The sequence below is a fragment of the Ochotona curzoniae genome, unplaced genomic scaffold (genome assembly GCF_017591425.1).
Source record: "Ochotona curzoniae isolate NIBS_2020 unplaced genomic scaffold, NIBS_Ocur_1.0 contig_605, whole genome shotgun sequence".
Lineage (NCBI taxonomy): Eukaryota > Metazoa > Chordata > Mammalia > Lagomorpha > Ochotonidae > Ochotona > Ochotona curzoniae.
Genome location: NW_024466491.1, coordinates 2,516,291 through 2,538,528, shown reverse-complemented (window position 1 = coordinate 2,538,528; position 22,238 = coordinate 2,516,291). Strand labels below are relative to the sequence as shown.

General features: G+C 66.0%; 3 protein-coding genes across 9 annotated transcripts; all 3 read left to right on the top strand.

The window, feature by feature from the left end:
• The first annotated feature begins 1,015 nt into the window (after positions 1–1,015).
• LOC121163216 (cold inducible RNA binding protein) lies at positions 1,016–6,614 on the top strand. Of its 7 annotated transcripts, none has more exons than XM_040990585.1 (7): positions 1,016–1,134; positions 2,108–2,226; positions 3,571–3,679; positions 3,777–3,883; positions 3,963–4,080; positions 4,778–4,859; positions 4,945–5,581. In XM_040990585.1, exons 3-7 carry the CDS (start codon positions 3,577–3,579, stop codon positions 5,573–5,575), a joined length of 1,041 nt encoding a protein of 346 aa, XP_040846519.1. In that variant the 5' UTR covers positions 1,016–1,134; positions 2,108–2,226; positions 3,571–3,576; the 3' UTR covers positions 5,576–5,581. The 7 variants fall into 7 exon arrangements, with proteins under 7 accessions (XP_040846519.1, XP_040846521.1, XP_040846524.1 ...); XM_040990590.1 differs by lacking the exons at positions 1,016–1,134; positions 2,108–2,226 and adding exons at positions 2,738–2,809; positions 6,316–6,614 and having other exon boundaries at positions 4,945–5,015; XM_040990589.1 differs by lacking the exons at positions 1,016–1,134; positions 2,108–2,226 and adding an exon at positions 2,738–2,809 and having other exon boundaries at positions 4,945–5,015; positions 5,191–5,299.
• A 492-nt stretch (positions 6,615–7,106) lies between these two features.
• On the top strand, positions 7,107–8,806 carry FAM174C (family with sequence similarity 174 member C). The gene is made up of 3 exons (XM_040990211.1): positions 7,107–7,309; positions 8,261–8,397; positions 8,539–8,806. Exons 1-2 carry the CDS (start codon positions 7,107–7,109, stop codon positions 8,379–8,381), a joined length of 324 nt encoding a protein of 107 aa, XP_040846145.1. The 3' UTR covers positions 8,382–8,397; positions 8,539–8,806.
• A 3,623-nt stretch (positions 8,807–12,429) lies between these two features.
• EFNA2 (ephrin A2) lies at positions 12,430–21,211 on the top strand. The gene is made up of 4 exons (XM_040990323.1): positions 12,430–12,572; positions 19,074–19,387; positions 20,661–20,726; positions 21,090–21,211. Exons 1-4 carry the CDS (start codon positions 12,430–12,432, stop codon positions 21,209–21,211), a joined length of 645 nt encoding a protein of 214 aa, XP_040846257.1.
• Positions 21,212–22,238: the final 1,027 nt, after the last annotated feature.

Sequence of the window (22,238 nt, the reverse complement as noted above, 5' to 3'; positions counted from 1 at the left end):
AGGCTGCTCCCAGGCCTGGCTCCTGCACTTCCTGAATGCCCAGTGTCCATGTGCCCTGTGCCCAGTGTACCCAGGCCTGTACCCTGTGCCATGGTTAGTACAAACAGCTGTAACCCCAGGCAGGGGCACCCAGGGGGATGCAGTGTCTGGCGTGTCGGCCTCAGCTGGTCTGCCTCCGTGGGCATGGACGTGGCCCAGCACGTGTGTGTCTCCATGTGGCTGAGGCCTGAGGCTTACCCCCACCCCCACCCCCTGCTCTGGGCAGCAGCACAGGCACACGGGGCCTCCAAGCCTCCACATTCCTGGGCTGTGACTCAGACATGCAGGGAGGAAGGGCCTGAGTCACGGGCAGCTTGGGGCCCAGCTGGGTGTCCCCCCCCAAACCCTGCCTGGAGAGAGAGCAAGTCCCCCCCCCCCCGTGGGTCTTGGGACCTGCTTGCTTACGGAGGGCAGTGCCCTCCTCCCTCCCTGGCCGCTGCGGGCATGCAGCACACTCGACCACCGCCCCCTCTTCCTCCCCATCAGAGCAGTGACTGGGCACATAGGCTCAGGGTGGCACGATGCGCCCGGGACAAGCACACGGGTTCCTCCCCCGCAGGTCAGCGCCCCCAAGCTCTTGGGGGTCCCATGTGAGGTTCCCTGGGAACTGTGCACACCCCCACACCCGCCGGTGCCCGCGCCCAGCAACCCGGTTCTCCCAAGCGTCCACAGAAGCTTTTCCAACACCTCCCAGTTACCCACGGGGACAACATGTGCGCCACACCTGGCAACACGCACGCGCCGTCTCCGCATGTCCCCCCACCCCAAAGCCCCAGCCACCCTGGCTCCGGGCTCCCCCGCGGGTCGGGACCAGCTGGGCGGGCTGTGCTACTTCCGCGCCCCCGCCGGGCGGCCGCCAGGTGCACCGGGCAGGCCGGGAGGGGGCGGTAATTACGCGGCCCCGGCGTCCCACCCCCCACGCGCCTTTCATCCCGGGCCACGCCTGTCCCGGGTCCAGACGCTCATTACCGCCTCCCGCCCGGTCATTAGCCGGGTCGGAGGAGGACCTCGGCGTCCGGCAGGCCTTGGCCCTGCGGGGAGGGCGGAGTGGGCGGCGCGGGAGCCAGCGGCACCGCCTCTGTCTCCTAGGCGACGGTGGGTGCTGTGGTGTGTAGGGATGCCAGGAGGCTGGTTCTCCCGGTGGGCGCCCTTCCCCTCCCCACGTCGGCCCTGGAATCGGGGGGAAGGGTGGATTTGTGAATGAACCGACGGGGCCTTGGACAGACGGGGAAGCGCCAAGCCCAGAGCCTCACGCATCCCGCGCGCGGCGGGGCCCGGAATAGCAGCCTCGCCCCCGCGCGGCCCAGCTATTTTGAGCCCCTCCTCCGCCACCGCTGGAGCGCGGGTTGCGGGGGTTTCGCCAAGGGCTCACGTCCTTGTGCACCGGCCGTCGGGTCCTGGGAGGGCCTCCCACCCACCCAGTGCACGCCTGTTTCTATGTTAGGTCACGGAGTGGCAGGCTGGCAAGGAGGGGGCCCCCTCGTGTTCACGGTCCAAGCTGGGGAGGGGGTCACGAAAACACGGATCGACAGCTGAGGTGTCAGTTGCAGGGGTCCCCGATTGAAGGGGAAGCAGCCCGGCCGGCACAGCGGTCATGGGGCGCCCCCCTCCTCCCCATGCGCCCCTATCCCCAGGGATGCAGGCTGCGCGCTTTGGAGAGCCACTCTGCGTGAGTGGCTGACGCAGCAGCTCCTACTGACGGGAGCCTGGGCGCCGAGGAGTGGGTGGCCGTGAGTCAGGCTGCCCGCGGGGAGGAGGGTCCCGCGGCCACCTTGTCACTGGAGCCCGTGTCCCCACCCGTGGCGGCCTTTGCTGGGTCAGCTCGACCCACTGGAGGGCGGCAGTTGAGTGTGACGCCGTGATGGGGGGGGGGGTGGACACTGAGGTCTCCAGGGCTAGGAGAGCGCGTGGGCCGAGGGTTGCTGTGAGGCCCGGGTTGGGGTGTCCAGGGGGGTCCTCACTGACCTCTAGGAAGGACCAGGGCTGCAGCGTGAGCTGAGGCCCCGACAAGCAGCAGATGGACACTATTAAAGGGGTGAGTGACCCCAGTTGTTGCACCTCCACCTAGGACCTGATGCGTAAAGGGGCCCCGCGGCGGCTCAGCTGGGGGTGGCTGCGGAGGGGCGCAGCGTCCACGGGCGGTCACCTGCGCCCCTCCCGCTGGGGCGCACAGCAGCACCCGCCCAGGTGAGTGCTGGGGTGCGGGTGGCCAGGTACGTCATGGCTGGGGTGCGAGTTGGGTTCCCTGCAGGCTTAGGTGGAGGGCACGCACAGTCTCGCGGGGGGTGGAGGGGGCTCGCTAGGCACTGGGGGGCGTGTGAGGACCGGCATGGGGGTTCAGGTGCGCTTGGTGGTGGGGGACCCCGGGACCTGCCTGAGGTCAACCAAAAGCCGGGGGTCCAGCGACCTTCGAGCGTCCCCAAGAGGCCAGAGGGCTGAAGGAGGCAGCCAGACGCTCGGGAACCCGGAAGTGGGTCAGCCCCGCCTCGCCGGCCACGCCCCCACGCACAAAGGCGGGACCTGCGCGCGCGTAGGGCCAGTCGCCGTGCTCGGCGTCGGCGCGCGGCGAAAGGGCGGGCTTTCCGCGGGCCCCGCCCCCTAGCGAGGGCGCGGATTGGCCATGGCGGCGCGGCGTGGGCGGGGCATGGCTGCGGCGTATATAACCCCGAGTCACTGGCGCCGCCCCCCTTCCGCTCGCACGTTGGGAGGCTCTGTCGTCGCTGCCGTGCACCGTTTGCTCGTCAGCGTGAGGAACTCGCCCGACTCGGTGGTGAGGCTCCCGGCGGCACGGCTAGCAGGAAGCCCGGGGCGGCGGCCGGGCGGGGAGGCGCGACACGCCCCCCACGTCCCCGGGGTGGGCGGTCCCGGTCGGTGTGAGCCCGCCCCGCCGGCCTCCCGGCACAACGGGGCACGGGGCCGGGGGGCGGGCCCCAGCGTGTGCACCCCCCCCCCCCGCATCCCAACAACATTCCGAGTAGGCGCCGCGTTCCCCCCGGACAGGGAGCCGCTGCCGCAAAATGGCGGCGGCGAGCGGGGTGCTCGCCGGTGAAATGGCGGGAGAGCCGGGGCCCCGGATGCACGGAGAGCATGCGCGGCAGCTGCCCGTGGGTCCCGCCGCGCTTGGTAGGCGGGGCCGGCTTGGACGTGGCCAATGAGTGCGCGGTCCGGACCTCCCATGGGTGGGAGACCGGGGTAGACGAGGCCAATGATTGTGTGGTCCGGGCCCAGGTGGGCGTGACCAATTTTTTGTAGGTGGGGTCAGTGGTTCCCACTTGTTGAAGTGGCCCCCTGCTGTGGGCGGGATCAGTGCCGACGTGGTGGGCGGAACCGGCGTGGACGTGGCCAATGAGTGAATGACCCTGCCCCTTCGTGGGCTTGTGCTGTGTGGGCGGGGTTTTGCCCTCTTGGGCGGGCCCGGCGTGGACGTGGCCAATGGGTGTGCGGGCCTGCCCCTCTGGGCGTGGCTGACGCCGGCGTGGGCCTGCCCCCTCGTGGGCGGGGCCTGAGCTCCCGCTCTCCCCGCGCCCGCAGGTCGCCATGTCGTCCGACGAAGGGAAGCTGTTTGTGGGCGGGCTGAGCTTCGACACCAACGAGCGCTCGCTGGAGCAGGTGTTCTCCAAGTACGGGCAGATCGCCGAAGGTGAGCCCGGATGTCCCCGGCGGGCTGGACTGGGTGGACGGGGCCTGCGGGGCGCCGAGCAGGGGTCTCACTGCTGCACCCCGCCCCGTGCCCACAGTGGTGGTCGTCAAGGACCGGGAGACGCAGCGCTCGCGGGGCTTCGGCTTCGTCACCTTCGAGAACATCGACGACGCCAAGGACGCCATGATGGCCATGAACGGGAAGGTGAGGCCATGGGGGTCGGGGAGCGGGATGCTGCGGGCCCTGGCGCCCGGTGCTGACCCTCGGATCCGCCCTTGTTCAGTCTGTAGATGGACGGCAGATCCGCGTGGACCAGGCGGGCAAGGCGCCCGACAGCCGGGCCCGGGGCGGCCGCGGCTTCTTCCACGGGGGCCGGCCCCGGGGCCGCGGCTACTCCGGAGGTGAGTGCGTGTGTGGTGGGGGACAGGCCAGCAGGTGCCCGCCTGGGCTGCCCTGTGTGTGGGACAGTGGTCATGGCCAGCAAGTGCCCGCCTGGGCTGCCCTGTGTGTGGGACAGTGGTCGTGGCCAGCAGGTGCCCGCCTGGGCTGCCCTGTGTGTGGGACACTGGTCATGGCCAGCAGGGGCCCGCCTGGGCTGCCCTGTGTGTGGGACAGTGGTCGTGGCCAGCAGGTGCCCGCCTGAGCTGCCCTGTGTGTGGGACAGTGGTCGTGGCCAGCAGGTGCCCGCCTGAGCTGCCCTGTGTGTGGGACAGTGGTCGTGGCCAGCAGGTGCCCGCCTGGGCTGCCCTGTGTGTGGGACACTGGTCATGGCCAGCAGGGGCCCGCCTGGGCTGCCCTGTGTGTGGGACAGTGGTCGTGGCCAGCAGGTGCCCGCCTGGGCTGCCCTGTGTGTGGGACACTGGTCATGGCCAGCAGGGGCCCGCCTGGGCTGCCCTGTGTGTGGGACAGTGGTCGTGGCCAGCAGGTGCCCGCCTGAGCTGCCCTGTGTGTGGGACAGTGGTCGTGGCCAGCAGGTGCCCGCCTGGGCTGCCCTGTGTGTGGGACAGTGGTCGTGGCCAGCAGGTGCCCGCCTGGGCTGTCGTGTGTGTGGGGGTGATACATAGGCCAATGGGTGCTCTCCTGAACTGCCCCATGCAGGAGGAGGGGACCGAGGCTATGGAGGTGGTCGCTACGAGTCCCGCAGTGGGGGCTCCAGGGATTACCGAGACTACTATGGCAGGTGAGGCCTGGGGGGCGCCTTGCTGGGGACGGGTGAGGTTAGTGATGGCATGCAGAGCAGGACCCAGCGTCTTGTCCCCCCACAGCCGGAGTCAGCATGGCGGCTATGGAGACCGGAGCTCTGGGGGCTCCTACAGGGATGACTACGACAGCTACGGTAAGGGGGGCTCCAGGGGCACTGACCCCACGACCTGGCTGTCCCCAGGCCGGCCCCAGAGGCAGTCTGTGCTCTGGCCAGGGGTGGGGGCTCCCAGGCGGTGGGCCGCCTTGGGAGTGGATGCTGTCTCTCAGTGCTTGGGTGCCTTCACGCTGTCCCTGCTTCTTGTCCTCAGCTACACACCACGACTAAGAGGGGCTCAGGACCGCCCTCCGCCCGGCCACCGCTCACCCAGTGCCCACCGCTGCCGCCCGAACCCCCGGCTGCGCGCTGCGAGCGCTCGCGCTTTTTTTTTTGCAGAGAGCCGGGAGTTCTCCGAGCAGCTGGGGTCGTGTGGGCATTTACTTGTTTGTCTCAGTTTTGGTTTTTGGGTTTTTGCTTTGGTTTTTTTTGTTGTGTTGCCTTCTGTCTCTGACCGGGGGGAGCAGCCCCGGAGGACACTGGCTGGCCCTCGCTGTCCCACCAACAGCCGGCCGCCTACCGTGTGGTCATGGTCCCGGCCACGGAGCTCTTGTACGCCGTTGTCTCCGGCTTCACGAAGCCCATTAAAGCCCGTGTGAAATGAATCTCGCTTTGGCACTCCCTTTCATCGCACCGCACGCCGCTGCGGCTGCAGGCAGGGCTGGGCAGCGCGGCCGCGGCGGAGGCAGGAGGGGCACGGGCGGGAGCTGGCGACGGGGCGCCCGACGCCGTGGAGGGCAGGGCAGAGTGGACACTGCACGCACGTGCCCGGGCGCACCGGCCCTGCCGGGCCTCCCCCGTCCCAGCACCTGGCCTGTGGACGCCGCAGCCACCGAGGACAGACGCGCTGGGCGCCCCCAGCCCCGAGAAGCCAGCTGCTCCATGGGCTGGCTCCGATCGGGATCAGAAGTGGCCCGCGCCTCGAGGTAACCGCGCGCTCGTGCAGGCCCCTGGGCTGTGCTCCAGGTGGCCCTTTTCTGTGGCTCACTTTTTGAAGCTGAGCCGAGTCGATGTCGGGCCCGGCCCTCGAGCAGGCGCGGTGACTGCCTGGCCAGTGCCAGCTTCAGGGGTATTTTTGCTCACGCAATGGACAATCTGCAGGTCTGACCGCAGCCCATGCGCAGGCCTTGATGGGTGTCGTCAGTCTTTTTTGCGGTGCCCACGCCGGCCTGGGGCAGCTCCACCCTGGCGGTGTCTGCCCATGGCCTTGTGGCCAGCGGCCCGAGGGACGCCCTGCGGCTGGCCCTCGCCCCTCGCCAGCGCTGTGGACGGTTCTGGGAGGCCGGGGCAGTGGCGACCCCAAGAGGGCCTTGGGCATGACACTGCTCCACTTTGGCAGGTTGAAGATCTGGCCGGTGAGGATACCCATGAGAGACCGACCCTCGAGGGACTGGGCCTGCACCTGCAGCATGGGGCACAGCCGCCTGGCCTCCAGGCCCCGAGCCAGGTGAGTGTGTGCTTGGGGTGGGCAATGGGACTGGTGGGGGGGGGGGTCTCCCTTTTCTGCAACCACCTCACTCCTCTTCCTTGTCTCAGGAGGCGCTGCATGAGCTCTGTGGGTGCTGGAAGACAGCCCGGGGCCAGCCCTGCGCTGGCCGTAATGGTGATGGTGGAGTTGAATTGGAATAAAGGCCATGTGTGTACCCAGAAAACTGGACTCTGTGTGTGTGGGCCGGGGCCTGGGGGACAGGAGCCTGGAGTGTGGGATCAGTGGGGCTGGGATTGTGGGTTGGGGAGACAGGATCCTGGGGTCGGGGGTAGGAGCTTGGGACCGTGTGATTGGGGTGCTGGGACAGTGCTGTCCGGGCAAGGGGCAGGAACTTGGGACTGTGGTCAGAGAGGCTAGGACTGTGGGGGCAGCAGCAGGAGCCTGGATTGTGGGATCTGTGGGGTGGGGAGACAAGCGCCTGGGACTGTGGGATCCGGTGCGGAAGGGTGCAGAGGGCAGCGCACCCCCAGCCGCGGGTCCGGGCGGGACCAGGTGCTGGGGTGTGGCCATGTCCCCGCCCGGCCCCTCCCGGTGGACATCACGGCGGGGTGGGCGGGCACTTCCGGGCGTGCGGCCCCGCCCCCGGCCGCCATTGGCTGGCGCCGCCCCCGCGCGCCTGAGTGACAGCAGCCGACAGGGCGATGGGGCCGCTGCTGCTGCTGCTCCTGCTGCGGGCGCCGCTCGGGGCCGCGGACGCCGCCAACGGGAGCCGGCCCGTCGTGCCGCACAACGCCACGCGCGCCTGGCCGCCGGCCGCCACCGGCTCGCCGCTGCAGCGAACCTTCTACGTGGTCGTGGCGCTCGGCGGCCTGACCGCGCTCTACTTCCTCATCCGGGCTCTCAGGTGTGTCAGCTGACATGCAGGCTCCGCCCTCGTGCTGCCCGGCTCCCTCAGAGTCACCGCCAGCCCGGGGTGTGCGTGCACCCGGTGGTGCTGCTCCCTGGGGTGTGTGCGCACCCAATGGTGGATGGTGCTGCTCCCGGGTGTGTGTGCACCCAATGGTGCTGCTTCCCGGGGTGTGTGCGCACCCAATGGTGAATGGTGCTGCTCCCGGGTGTGTGTGCACCCGATGGTGGATGGTGCTGCTCCCGGGGTGTGTGTGCACCCAATGGTGGATGGTGCTGCTCCCGGGTGTGTGCGCACCCAATGGTGGATGGTGCTGCTCCCGGGGTGTGTGTGCACCCGATGGTGGATGGTGCTGCTCCCGGGGTGTGTGTGCACCCAATGGTGGATGGTGCTGCTCCCGGGTGTGTGCGCACCCAATGGTGGATGGTGCTGCTCCCGGGGTGTGTGTGCACCCGATGGTGAATGGTGCTGCTTCCGGGGTGTGTGTGCACCCGATGGTGCTGCTTCCCGGGGTGTGTGTGCGCCCCGATGGTGCTGCTCCCGGGGTGTGTGTGCGCCCCGATGGTGCTGCTCCCGGGGTGTGTGTGCGCCCCATGGTGCTGCTTCCCGGGGTGTGTGTGCGCCCCGATGGTGCTGCTCCCGGGGTGTGTGTGCTCCCCAGTGGTGCTCCCAGGGTGTGCATGCGCCCTGATGGTGCTGCTTCCTGGAGCGTCTGTCCAACCCGACGGTGCTCCTTGGATGTGCATCCACCCCGATGGTGCTGTTCCCCGGAACTACCAGTCCCCAGGGTTGGGCCACAAAAGGCCACCTGGGCCACCCGGCTCACACCTCCAACGCTTCCCCACCCGATCCTTGCCCTACCCTGTCCCTCACACCATGTGTCCCTGGCAGTGGGCAGGTAGGCATGGGCCTGCCTCTCAGCACAGCTAATCCCTGATCCCCATGCAGGTTGAAGAAGCTGCAGCACAGGAGGTACGGGCTCCTGGCCAATACAGAGGACGCCTCCGAGATGGCCTCGCTGGACAGTGATGACGAGCCGGGCTTGGAAGCCAGGCACCCACGATGGTAGCACAGGGCCTCCCCTGGTCAGCGCGTCCTTGGGGGCTCAGCAGGCCGTGCAAGAGCCCGCTGCTGCTGGTGGACAGAGCAGGCTGGGTTGGGTCCCTGGGGGCGATGGGGCTGGTGGGGGCTTCCGGCCTCCCCCAACACTGCCCATCCCTTTCCAGATGCTGTTGCCATGGGGCCTGGGAGGACTCCGGCTGACCCGAGACCCTCGGCACAGAGCGTCAAGCTGAGCGCTCTGGCGCATCCTCAGCTCCCTTCTCACACACACATTGCTTCGCTGGACTTGGCGTGGGACAGCATGGAAGCCAGCCCAGGGGACGCGATACCCCCTCCCCGCAATGGTCAGTGTGTTGTCCCCAATGTCACACAGCAATGGACTGAGGGGCTGCTGTGTGGGCAGGGGACAATAAACGTGGCGGTAGCTCTGGCGCTCCTGTCCCACGCCGTGATGACCCCACCAGGCACCCTGGCTCACTAACCATACTGAGGCTGAGGGGGCTGTCCTGCGCCATGAGGGACCCTGGGTCAGGTTCCTGTCCCTGAGGTCAGCTTCACCACCTTGGGCCGGGGTGCCCTCCGAGGAGGCCCAGCCCCAGCCCCTGTTCAGAGCCTGGCTAGCCCAGGAGACGCTGGCCTTCTCACCGGCCACGGCCAGCAGGTGGCAGGCGGGCGCCACGTCTACCGGTTGGGCCAGCAGCCTGGCCTGGCTGGCGTTCTCACACCTCGCTCAGGGCTGCTGACAGCTGCACGTGGGCACACACCATGGCTGCCTCCCTGCGTGCCTGGTCCGGGCCTCAGTGGGCCCCGCGAGGCCTTCCCACAGCTCCCGGCCACGACGCTGGCTTCAAAGGCCCCGTTAATTACCCTAATGAGGTCAGCAGAGACCGCTGCCCGCCGCCGGCAGGGAGCCGGGTGCCGGGCGGCCTCATTGGCAGCGCCTGCCAAGGTTAATGCGCTATTAGCGGGGAGCTCTGGAGGCAAGAGGGAAGGCCCTGCTTCCTGGCCAGACTCTGTGTGTGTGTGAGGGTCTGTGTGTGTTGGGGTCTGTGTGAGTCTGTAGAGGGCTTGTGTGTATGTGGGTCTGTGAGGCGTGCTGTGTATGTTGGCATACCTGTGTGGGCCGTGTGTTCCCACTAGCATAGGACAGCTCTGTGGGTACGCCCCTGGGACAGGGGCACTCAGGTTTGTACAGTGCACGAGCTGCAGTCCCCGTGGACTCACCACGTGACGTGTGGACTCCCCACGTGACGTGTGGACTCCCCCTGCCCTCGGCCTCACCACTTGGGACACTGCCCACACCCACAGCAATGTCCTAGGCCCGGGGGCCAGGCCTGGCTGTGCCCTGCCCCTGCCAGGGGTCACGCGACCTCCTCCTGGGATCCCAGGACGTGGTCTGAGCCATCTGTCACTGCTACCACAGCACTGTCCCACGTGGCTACACACAGGGAGGGTGTGCTCCTGTGTGGGGTCCCATCCACGCCAACATCGTGTGACATGACACAGATTGTGGCGGCACACGTGACGGTCCATCTGTGACACAGCATGGCAGGGGGCACATGTGGCTGTCCAGGCTGGCATCCTGTGACACAGCACAGCAGGGGGCACGTGTGGCCGTCCACACCGACATCCTGTGACATGGCACAGGGAGCACAAATGACCATCCAGTGACATCAGTGTAACACAATGACATTAAATACTCTGCCTAGCATTGGGGTGACACTGGTGGCCCCTGGATGGTGGTGGTCACCATGAGGGCACCAAGCTGTGTCCATGGTGGGCAGTTGAAGGCACATGGCAAGGCAAGGAGGTGATGGGCCGTGGTGGGGTGCGTGGGGCTGCAGGAGAGTGGCCGCTGTTTTCTGGGCTCCAGAAGCGAGCTAGCTGCTATCCCAGGGCTGTGCAGGCATGCTAGGGCAGAGGGGGCTGGAAGGAGGCAGTTGGGCATCATCTGCCCTGCTGGGGCGGACACGGGAGCAGCCTCTGGCCACCAGGACCTCCTCCCTAGGTGCCCCCTGGGGCCAGGCTGGGCTTCTGGAGTGGACAGTGGCTCCGGGTAGTTTATTTGGTCATGGGCAATATCTCCCCACATACTCTTAGCCTCTTCCACGGCACCGCGACTTTGGCAGGCTGACCCCAGCCCTGTGGCAGGAAGTGGTGCTAGATGCAGGGACACCACGGGTGGGCCTCCGCCAGCCAAGACCCTTCTTAGTGCTGGAGCCCCCAGCTCAGCATCGTACGCCTGCATGGAAGGGACACAGACCCTGTGCTGGGTGTGTGTGGGCCTGGGTTCTGGGTTGACACCTAACCCTATATGACCCTTGTCCCCAACGTGAGCCTGACCTCTGACCATGTCCCTGGCTGACTCCTGAATGGCAGGGCATCCGGCTGAGGAGCAGGTAGGGCTTCCCAAGCTCCCACAGCCGCCCACCAGCCCTCCAGCCGGGGTCCCCCAGAGTGGCATCACCCGAGGCCAGACCTCCAGGTCACTTGCCCGCCCCCATCTCTCCCAGGCCCCTCGGAGCGGCCAGTGGCGGGCACAGGGAGGTTGAATGGGGGACGGCCGCCTTTGTTCCCGTCCCTGCTCGGGCTCTGACCTTGAGTGAGACGAGAACAGAGGAAGAGCTTCTGCTCAAATCCGCTCGGCGGCGGTGCCGCGGCCGCCGCTCACTCCGGTGGCCCCTGCATGCAAATGAGCCTTTGCAAGGTGGTCTCTGAGCCCACGCGGCCCCACGCCTCTGCCACACAGGTGCATGGCCTGCTGGGGTGCACTCAGCCTTGGGTGCCAGAGGAGGGAGCTCCCAGGACACTCGGCTGGAGTCAGACCCCATATGCTGACTCCTACCCTGCCCCCACCATGTAAAGTGTTCCCATACCCCCTTGCTCTGAGACCCCGATCCCTAGGGGCAAGGCCTCCGCAGACAAGCCAGGACAGGAGACGGGCAATGGCTTCCAGACAGGACCCAGCCTGAGCAAAGATGGGGTGGCGGGCCGGTAGGGGAGGGGGCGTCCGGCACAAGCTACAGAGGGGTCCATGGGCACAAGTCCCTTGGTCAATCTCGTGGCACTGACTGGGTTCAGGGATACCCCAAGGGGTTCCAGAACCCTCACAGTGGGGACTACCCTGTCCCCTAACACCACACACACACACACACACACACACACACACTCACTGTCCCGGGCAGGCAGAGGTAGCCAGCACTTGGTGACAGCATGCACCCCAGCAGTAGAGCCTGGCTTGGGCAGAAGCAGAGCAGGGGGCGTGCTCCAGGCTGCAGTTCCAGCCACTGGGAGAGACTCCTGTGTGTGGCCTGCCAGGGTCAGATGCAAGAGGTCCCGGTGTTCTGGGCCTGTGTGCCCCTGAGGGCTGAGCTGCCAGCCGCCCACAAGCCTGTAGCTTTTTCCTTCTGGTGCAGTGGACAGGGCTCCCGCAGATGTGGGGTGTGGGTGTGCAGCAATAGGGGGAGCGGGTGGAGACCCCAGGGAGCTGGGGGTGCATCTTGCACCTCCCGTCACGGTGGGCTTGGCAGAGGACACGGTGCGGGAAGGGGGCGGTTATGAAAGCCTCCAATGCCCCCTCCCTGGCGACAAGGCCTCCCGTCCAGGAGGCGAAAGGGGCTCCTCCTCCTGCGGAGTTGGGGGTCCCCTCCTCCCCACGCCGTGTCTGAGCGGGCGGGAGACCCCAGCCCAGCCCCGGCGCGGCCCGGGCGCGGCGGGAGGGGGCGCCCGCGGCCCTCCCGGAGCTCGCGCGGGACAAAGGCCGGAGCCCCGGCCCCTCCCCGGTGTGTGCGGCGGCGGCCCGCGCTCCAAGCGTCCGCGCGCGGCCGGTTCCCGTGCCCGGGGCCGCCTCCGGCGCCCGGCACCTCCCCGCCGCCGCCGCCGCCGCCTGGCTTCTCGGCGCCCGAGGTCGAGCGCGCTTTGGAGAGGCGGGGAAGGGGGGGGATCTCCAAGCGCCGCGCCGCGCCCGCCCCGCGCCCGCCCCGCGTCCTCCCCGCTCGGCGGCGGCGGCGGTGAGGAGGCGGAAACGGCTGGCAGGCGGCGGCCGGACCGGGGCCATGGCGCCCGCGCAGCGCCCGCTGCTGCCGCTGCTGCTGCTGCTGCTGCCGCTGCCGCCGCCGCCGCCCTGCGCGCGCGCCGAGGACGCCGCCCGCGCCAACTCGGACCGCTACGCTGTCTACTGGAACCGCAGCAACCCCAGGTGAGGCGCCCCGCGCCCCCGACCCCTACCCCTATCCCTACCCCACGGGAGCATCCCCGCCACCCCGGGGTTTGGCGCCTCGCGGAGTTGGGGACCCGCGCTTCTCCCGGCGTGCCGCCCCGCTGCCGCGCAGACTTGGGAGATGCGCAGCCCGCATCCCCCGAAGCGCCCACGTCTCCCGGAGTTCGTAGGGGGACCCTGTTGGCTCCCTCTGAAGTCGTCCTTCGCTTGGGGGACCCCCCCTGATGCAGGGCGCATCTGGAAACCCCGTAACCAGCTTTTAGAGTTGCTGGGGCATCTCCCGGGACTTGGCCCCGCGGGGCTCAGGCCCAGGTGCGTCCGGCCGGCAGCTCCCCAAATGAACTTGAGCAAGTTGGAGCGTCTGTCTTATCTCGGTGTTGGCTGCTAGGGAGTCCCGGGCTCGTGCTCGCAAGCACTTGGGGCTAGGGGCCAGTCCCAGAGCTGCAGGGGCGGGGGCAGGACCCTCTTCCTTTCTGGTTGCTTATGGGGTAACCGAGGCGGCGGGGGGGTGGGACAGGGGGAGAGAATGAGGGTCTGGTTCAAGGTCACAACGCAGGAAGCAGAGCTGGGGTGGACCCTGGCAGCCGGGTGCCCAGCCCGCCATGCCCAGCCCAGGTGCCCAGCTCCAGAGCTAGGTGCATAGCCCACGAGTTTTTGACCAAGTCCACTCTAGGCATCAAGTTGAGTGTGGCTTGGGGGCCGGGGGCGCAGTGATTCCGGCCAGGAAAAGTTTGCAGGTAACTGGCAGGCGGAAGACCCTCCAGGACATTCCTGCTTCCAAAGGCTGTGAGCAGACCCGGAGGGGGAAGGGGCGCCCTGGGTTTGGGGGGGGGGGACCCTGCATTCTTCGGCATCTGTAGTTCTCCCAGCATTCAGCATGACCCCTAAGGGATGGAACCAGCCTCCCCAGTCCCTGTCTCCCGGCTCCGGCCCCCTGTCTCCTTTCCCAGCTGCTTCCTGTGCCGGCCAACCCAGCAGCGCTCTGGAGCCGCCGTGCCCTGCGGTCCCTGGAAGTTGATAATGGGCTGTGTCAGAGGCCGGCTCTGGGACAAGGGTGGCCAATGTCTCACCGCGGGGGGGACGTGGGGGGGACAGTGTCCAGGTACACCCCCTCCCTCGCACCCTGACCGGAGAGGTCAGCTTCCTGGGGCCAAGGGCAGGGGCCCTGGGGGGCCTCAGAGGGCTGGCCGGGCCACCAAGGAGCTGTCCTCTGTGCCGCTGGCTGCCACTGCTGTTACTGATCACATGTGGATTTGATTAAGGCTCTTGTCGCCAGCCGTGCGTGCGCCGAACCCAGCGGGCAGCACTTTCCGGGCCGAGTTTTCGGTTTCTGCCCTGAATCTGCTGTCCCCAGCCTGCCTGGGTCCTTTGTTCTAGCAAACGCTGAGTGCCGAGAAGCCGGGTACGGAGAGAGGGGACCTGGGAGGGGGGTCACCCACTAGCCCCCCCTGTCTGCCATGGGGTCGTCCCAGGCGGACCAGTGGAGTCCTGCCTGTTGGGGGATGAAGATGACGCCCCGGCCCCCAGGGCTGGCTTGGTCACCTATTGCTGCACCTCGCCTCCCTGCCTGTTCCGAGTGCTCCCTGACCACGGGGATGGCCTGGGGGGCTAGAATAGACTGTGCCTTCCTTCCCCCTTCTGCTTTCCTCTTGGCTGTGATGGTGCCCAATGCACTGCTGCAGGGCAGGGGGGCCCAAAAGCCAAGTCCACCTGGAGATGAGGCCTCATGAACGATGCTGTAGATGTGGGTATTCGCAACCTGGGGAGAGCCCACATCCAGGGCTGGCTGGACCAGAACCTGTGTCCCGCGGCATCCCACTCCTGTGACAGCCTTGGCAGAGGTGCCCACTGGGTCCCCAGGCCTGAGGTGTGCGGCCGAGGCGGCGTGGGAAGACGGGGTCGGGCCCAGAGAGGGGAGCACCCCGAACCTAGGGGGCCGTCGCACAGAAGGCTGTGGGAAGGGGCTGGAGGTCAGGATGGACCTTTTCATGATGGTGTGGCACCGCCAGCCATGGGGTGGGGACCCATCGGGCTAGCCTCAAGGTGGAAAGGTAGCTGCTTGCTTATCTGCCAGCCGGCCGCACGGAAGCTGTGTGTGTGTGTGTGTGTGTGTAAGCATGTATCATGTCTACGCGTGTATATGTACGCATTCTCGTGTGTGTGTGTGTGTGTGTAAGGGGTCAATTCTTAAATTCCCGGCTCCTGCCGTGAAAGGCGTTGTCTGCGCATTCGCCGAGGGAGCAAGCCTTCACCCCCACCTCCCCAGCTGCCCTGGGGTCTGGCTGGCCATCCTGGCCTGGGTCGCGCCGAGCTGGCACACGGTGCATGTGAGGGGCTGCAGGGTGACCCCCGGCAGCAGAGTGTGGCTGTGCGGTCCGGTCTGTCGTCCATCACATGTGGGTGTCTATGTGTGGGGTGCTGCAGCTCAAGCCTGTGTGTGCACACGCGTGTGTGGCTACACGGCTGCCCTGTTTGCACATGGAATGCCTGCAGTCCTGGCACTTGGGCTCATGTATCTGCATTGTGCGTGGGCAGCTCCAGCTGTACCCCCTCACCCACCCTGATCACCCTATGTCCACGCCCCACGTCCCTGGGGACATTGCTAGAGGTGGCAAAGCAGCCCCACCCGCTATTGCAGGGCTGTGGCCACCACAGGGACTTCAGGACCCTCTGGTGTGGCTGGTAGCTGAGCTCTCGTCCCGAGCCCCTAAGTAGGAGAACAGGGACGTGGGCAGGGGCAGAGGTGGCCGGTCCCCCTCCCCAGCCTGGGGGCACCCGGCTTTACAGGACCAATGCTGCATTTTGTTGCATGAGGGTTTTTCTGTGTTAGGAGGAACCTGTGAGCCCAGCGTTGGGTAGGGGGCTTGGAGACGAGGCTGAGGCATTTGGGGTGGAAAACGGGGGCCTGGGGCTCAGACGTGTGGGTGCGGGAACAAGCGGGACCCTCCTCCGTGCTTCCTTCACAAATGTGGGGTGTGGCTGTCTACCTTGCAGCTGGCGCCGCACTGGTGACAGACAGCAGGCCACGCGGTGGACAAGGACAGGCGTCAGTGTGGCCCAGTGGACTCGGGGACCCTACTTGGGGTGGTGGGGGAGGACTGGGGCAGCTGCGGGCATCCAGAGGTCAGTGTGGCTCCCAAAGCCAGCCGGCCGTGGGGTCTCTCTAGAACCCTGCAGCTGCCTCCAACTCCCACCACCAGCCTTCGTCCTGGGGTGCCGTGGGCCTCAGCCGCCTCCGTGGGCACAGACTGGGAGGTCCCTGTTTGACACCGGCTGGGTGAAGCCTCCAGCCTGGGTCCAGGGCAGCAGGGGGCCGGGCCTCGAGGTTCCGTGGGAACCCTTACGGCCACCGGCAAAGGCGGCTGTGTTCCTGGGTGACCGTGCACTCCGGGCTGGGGGGTTGCCCTCGGTGGGTGTGCACTGTCTCCTGGCCAGGTAGGTGTGTGCCCTCCAGGGTGCTGACCCCTACCCACCAAGCCTTGTCTCCAGCGTGCTTGTTTTTGGGTTTTTTTTCTGCAGCCCCATTGTGTCGTCCACGCGGCCAGGCCACCTGCGTTCTCCTCCCCATTGCGGTAGCCACCACGAGGACACAGGGACCAGCAGTTCCTTTTCTGACCTGGACCAGGCGCTCAAACCCTACACGCCCCGTTCACTGCTGGCATGGGGTGGTGTGGGTTCTGGGTCTCAGTCTCCCCAAATTGCATCCATGGGTGGATCTCGGTTTCTGGGTACTGTGTTCCCAGCATGAGGACTGTGGACCTCTCGCCTGCCCACCCACAGGCCAGGGGTCCCTAGTTTGCAGACACACAACTGAGCCCCACCCCAGGAGTGATTAACCTGGAAACTGGGCACAAGTGAGGTGTCAGACCAAGCAAACCAGAGGGGCCTGATCCCCACTGCCTGCGGCTCCCGCCCCATTGTCCGCCCCACCCAGCTCCCTATCCTGGCTCCTCCTGCCTCTCTGGGACCCTGCCTCAGCTTCCCCTCTTGTTCCCACAAGGCCCCTGTGGCCAGCTCACATCTTCTGAGACCCCCATTTTTCTCCAACCGTCTGGCCAATGAAGATCTCGGTGTCTCTGGAAGGCGGGGGCAGTGGGGGTTCTCGGAGGCCTCCGTGGGATGGCAGACGGAGAACTGCTGTTCTGGCTGGGTTCCTGATTCCTGCCTGGCTGTCAGCACCCAGAGGCTTAACAGTCATCCCGCTGTGGGAGCTATGGGTGGGCTCAGGGGTACCAGGGAGTACGGGTGTTGGCACCTGGCAGGAGGGTGAGGCGGTGGGCCACTGGTTGCGGCTGGAAGGAGCCGGGGCTGGGGGGTGGACAGACAGCCCCTCTGTCTGCAGAAGGACTCCAAGTCAGCCCTTCACCCCATGGTGAGCGCCTGTGCTCTGCCCACACTCTCATTCCTGGGCTTGGTCAATCCTACAGCGGATGCCGCCTTCACCCCCACCCAACACACACAAGGGGGCGAAGGATGCCCAAGCAGCCTGGGTGAGAGGGCTGCTGTGGACAGCCCGAGCCTGCTCTGGCCTCGTCCCCCACGTCGCTGGTCCAGCTTCAGAATCCTTGAGTCCTTGGCCGCTTCAATGCAGCAGTCACAGAGCAGCCGCTGTGGGCAGGGTCTGTGCTGGCCACGGGCAAGGGCGGAGGGGACGAGGGGTCCTCTGTGGCCAAGGCCCCCCAAGCTGCCAGGGTTGGGGGAAGGCTGGGCAACCAGTGCAAAGGCCCTGGGGTGAGGGCAGATGAGGGTGCCAGTGTGTGGGGGTGCCAGTATGCGGGGGTGCTGGATTGTGGAGGTGCTGGTATGTAGGGTGCCAGTGGATAGAGTACCAGTGCGACTGAGACAGTGGGGGGAAGGTTGGTGTGGGGTGCCGATGTGTGGGAGTGCCGATGTGTGGCTGAGACAGTAGGGAAAGGCTGGTGTGGGGTGCCGATGCGGCTGGAGGGAGTGAGCTGGGTGGCTGTGGGGAGCGGTGTGTGGTTCTCTCTCAGCAATGAGGGGACACCTAGAGGGCCAGGGTTGGGTAGGCATCCAGAATACTGAGTACCAGATTCTGGGCAGTCAGGTCCACGGTGCCTGCGTGGGTCTCTTGTACGGCATGGCAGGGGTCAGTCAGACACACACAGGCATTGAGGGGAGACAGGGCAGCCAATGGGGCAGTGGGGGGGACAGTGAAGGGTTCCAGCTGGCACTCAGGACACCCGTGGGGTAGTGCATGGTTCTTCAGTCCCATGTCTGTGCCCCCGGCTCTTTGAGGGGCTGCTGGACTGAGAAGGACCGGCAGGGGCAGGAGAGGAGGGTGGAGGTGAGACTCCTGACATGGGGCTGGCATCCAGCCTGTGCCTGCTGGCCGAGGCTGGACTGAGGCTGGGGTGGGGGTCACCGCACCTGAGTTCGGGGGACCAGGCAAATCCTCGCCCAGGCTTTGGGAACCCTGGTGTTGCTGCATTTCCTAGGAACCGAGGGGGTAAACTGAGGCACCAGTGAGTAGGTATGGGAGCCAGGGATCCTCCACAGGGCACCTCACACGGGGCTCCCTCCCGCAGCCGCTGCAGCCCCTGCCCTTGTGGCGCCTCAGTTTCCCCAGCCTCTGCGGGGTGAGGTGGGGGGGAGAGGAGCCCCGTGCTCTGCTGTGCACGGGCCTTTGAAGTGCTAATCAGCCCCTGTCAGGCCCCCCCTGTGCCCCTCTCGGCCGGGGCGGCGTTTACATGACAGGGACCCGGGGGACCACGGCAGGCAGATCTGAGCGGGCTCCTACGCTGTAGCCCGAGGCGGTGACGGGAGCGCAGCCTCGGCCCAACCCTCCTCTGACCTCCATCCTCCAAGGTGAGGCGGGGTCAGGGGGCTCCCTGGAGGACGGACTCAAAGGCTGGGAGACCTCGCAGAGTGGGGTAGGCGGGTGAGCAGAGGCTGGGGGGACAGCTGGAAGGTCCTGGGGGCTCAGGTTGGGGTGCAACTGGCAAGTCCTGGGGGCTCAGAGGCTGGCGAGGGTGCAGCTGGCAGGTCCTGGGGGCTCAGAGGCTAGCGAGGGTGCAGCTGGCAGGTCCTGGGGGCTTATAGGTTAGAGTGCAGCTGGCAGGTCCTGGGGGCTTATAGGTTAGGGTGCAGCTGGCAGGTCCTGGGGGCTTATAGGTTAGGGTGCAGCTGGCAGGTCCTGGGGGCTTATAGGTTAGGGTGCAGCTGGCAGGTCCTGGGGGCTTATAGGTTAGGGTGCAGCTGGCAGGTCTTGGGGACTTGGGAGATGGGGGGCAGCTGAGGTTCTGGGGCCTTGGTGGAAAGGCATCATATGGACCAGGCGTCCCCAGCACCTGGAGCTGGGTAGGGGGCGCACACCCTGTCTCCTCTGGGAGAATTGAGGCTGGGGTAGGGTGGGACTCTCTGGACCTGGACACCCAGCCCACACACCCTGCTGTCTGCTGGCCCCATCCCTCCTTGCGACTTGACCGTCCGTGCTGGGCTAACCACTGTGCCTTCCGGCAGGTTCCACGTGGGTGCGGCGGGCGATGGCGGCGGCTACACGGTGGAGGTTAGCATTAACGACTATCTGGACATTTACTGCCCGCATTATGGGGCGCCGCTGCCGCCGGCCGAGCGCATGGAGCACTATATCCTGTACATGGTCAACGGCGAGGGCCACGCCTCGTGTGACCACCGGCAGCGCGGCTTCAAGCGCTGGGAGTGCAACCGGCCTGCGGCGCCCGGGGGCCCGCTCAAGTTCTCCGAGAAGTTTCAGCTCTTCACCCCCTTCTCCCTGGGATTCGAGTTCCGGCCCGGCCACGAATACTACTACATCTGTGAGTGTGGGTGGACGCTTGTACGCGTACGAGCAGTATTACAGATTTATTTACTTGTGTTGGAAAGTCAGATTTACAGAGAGAGGAATAAAGACAGAAAGATCTTCCGTCCACTGGCTCACTCCCTAAAGTGACCACAGCGGCTGGAGCTGGGCCAATCTGAAGCTAGGAGCCAGGAGGTTTTTCCGGGTCTCCCGTGCTTTGGGCCATCCTCAACTGCTTTCCCAGGCCAAAGGCAGGGAGCTGGGTGGGAAGCAGGGCTGCAGGGATTCGAACCAGCAGCCATATGGTATCCCAGCGTGTGCAAGGCACATACACACAGCTCTGGCCTTGGCTCCTCACTTGGCCTGCTCTGGACGGAGGACGTCTGGGGAACCTCAAACAGCTCCCCGGTGTCTTTGAGATCAGACGCAAGCAACTCCACGCAGGAGAGCAACATGGTAGAACCCCTGGTTGGGGAGATACCAGGGAGGTCCGGGTCCCCACCCCGCCGCCGGGAGGCAGGTGCCAGCAGCAGGAGGGGAACCCAGAGAGTGGGTCTGGGCTGCAGTGTGGCCGGGGCCGTCGGTCAGCTCCGGGGTCCTGCCTGAGCTCACCCCGTGTCCCAACCCCCCGGAGGCAGCCCCCGCTCCAGCTGCCGCTGGGCCTCCTTAAAGTCCACCAGGCCACCATGCGATTGTTACTGTTCCTTTCAATTCAAGGAAGAAGAAGTGGGTGGGGGAGGAGAGAGAAGGTATATAAATGAAGTCCTCGTAATATTAGAAAAATGGCATTTTTTCTCTCCGAGACGGGAGTGTCATAAAGATAATTACTGTAATCGCTCGTCCTATCTGTGGCCAATGCTGTTTTTATTACGGGTTTTTCATCTTCGTCTTCCAGCCAGCGGTGGCCATGTCCCCCACACCTGCTAGCTCTGAGCCCTGGCACTGGCGGGCCCCCTCGCCCTCCACCCCCGAGGTGGCTGGAGGTGGAGACACAAGGATGGGCGTGGGTGACCCTGTGTATGTCCCCTCTCCTGGGGGCAGTGGGGAAAACAGAACCCTTTTTCCAACACCTCTCCTTGGGCCATGCACCCCCTGCCCGCCCCCATGTAGGAACAGAGTGACCTGGGGCCCAGTCATGGGGCATGGGACCAGTGAAACAGACCCCCTCACCACCTAAGTCTTAGGGGTCAGGGCTGGGATGTGGGCTCTGCATGGCAGAGGGCGGTCCTTAGGAGACCCACGGGACCCACGGCGCCTGCCTGCTAACCCTCACCCACTCCTTCCATCAGCTGCCACACCCCCCAATGCGGTGGACCGGCCTTGCCTGCGGCTGAAGGTCTACGTGCGGCCAACCAGTAAGTGTCCCTGAGGCCTGGCAGCACTCAGGACCCCACCCTTGGGTCCTCAGCCTGGGGCACTGTCTTTGGGTCTGATCCCAGCCCCATCTTAGCAGTTCCCCAAGCCCCATGTTACCCATCGGTAAGTGTCACAACTCCCTAATAATAAAGATGGAGGGAGGTCACGCCCCTCTGCTACCACCCCCCAGCTCCCTAGAAAATGGGGGGGAAGGCCCTCAAAGGGCCAGCTCAGCCTGACTGAAACACACAGAGCCCTGGGACCCTCTCCTGGGATGGTCGTGGTGGTGCAGATGGAGCCGGAGAGAGAGCGAGTGAGTGACCGGGGTGCCCACTAACCACCTACCCGCTGTCTGCCCCCAGATGAGACCCTGTACGAAGCGGCCGAGCCCATGTTCACCAGCAACAGCTCCTGCAGCAGGCTGACCAGCTGCCGCCTCCTCCTCAGCACTGTCCCCATGCTGTGGACCCTGCTGGGCTCCTAGTGCTGGCCCCGAAGGATGCCCGCCCCCAGCCGCGGCTCCCGCGCCTCCAAGACCAAATACGCTCCGCCTCTCCGGACTGGTGCTGCCATGCCCATCAGGACTTGGCTGCAGGGAAATGCAGTCCCTGGTCCAGCCATCTCCCAGGGGCAATGGACACCCCAGAGCCCCCGCGACGGTTTTATTTTATTTTATTTTTTACTGTATTTTTCTTTCAAGGTTTTTAATTTAATTTATTCCCCGCTGTCTCCCAGGGCTTGGGAGAGGTCGGGGGGAGGGGACACTGGGACTGGCTGCTCCACTTAGGTGCTGTTGGGGGGGAGGGGGACAGGCCAATCTGAGCCAATGGTGAGTGGTGAGTCAGTCCCTGCTCCACCCTGGGGTGACCTCCCAGGACCTGGGGGCGCTGACGCCGACAAGCCATCCTGTCCCGCGCCCTCCCCTCTGTAAATAGAACCAGCAAATATCTCCTGTGGTTATGTCTTCCCCCTCGGCCCACCGTGGGGTCTTTCCTTTGGGCGGGTAGGGGAGGGGGTAGGTGGACTTTTTAGAATAGATGCTACACTTGGCAATAAAACACGTTCCGTCTGTCAGAGCCCCCTCCCCTCGCCTCTGCCACCGGACACGCCAGGACTAAGTGGATGAGCCGGGAGCCTCCCCCGGCCCCTGGTGGAGGGGAGCTCACGTTTCTACGCAGCCCGTTTCTACCCGCCTTTCCTGTGTTTTCTATATATTCTATATAAATATATATCGTGCACGGCCACTGCCGCGTAGGCACAGGGACGGGGGCACCACGCCTGGAGCTGGCCGCCAGCCCCCCTGCCTCTCGCCCCTGTCCCCAATCAACTTTGGACTCTGTATTTTTTATAATAAAAGAACAAAAATTGCAGTGCTGTGTGTCTGTCTGCGTGCGGGCTGTGGAGGGACGGGGCTGGGCTGTAGAGGGGACAGGGCCAGGCATGTTGGCACGGGTCACCGGGCACACAGCAGTGGCTGACACGTGCCCCTCCCGTACACGAGCCAGGCCTGG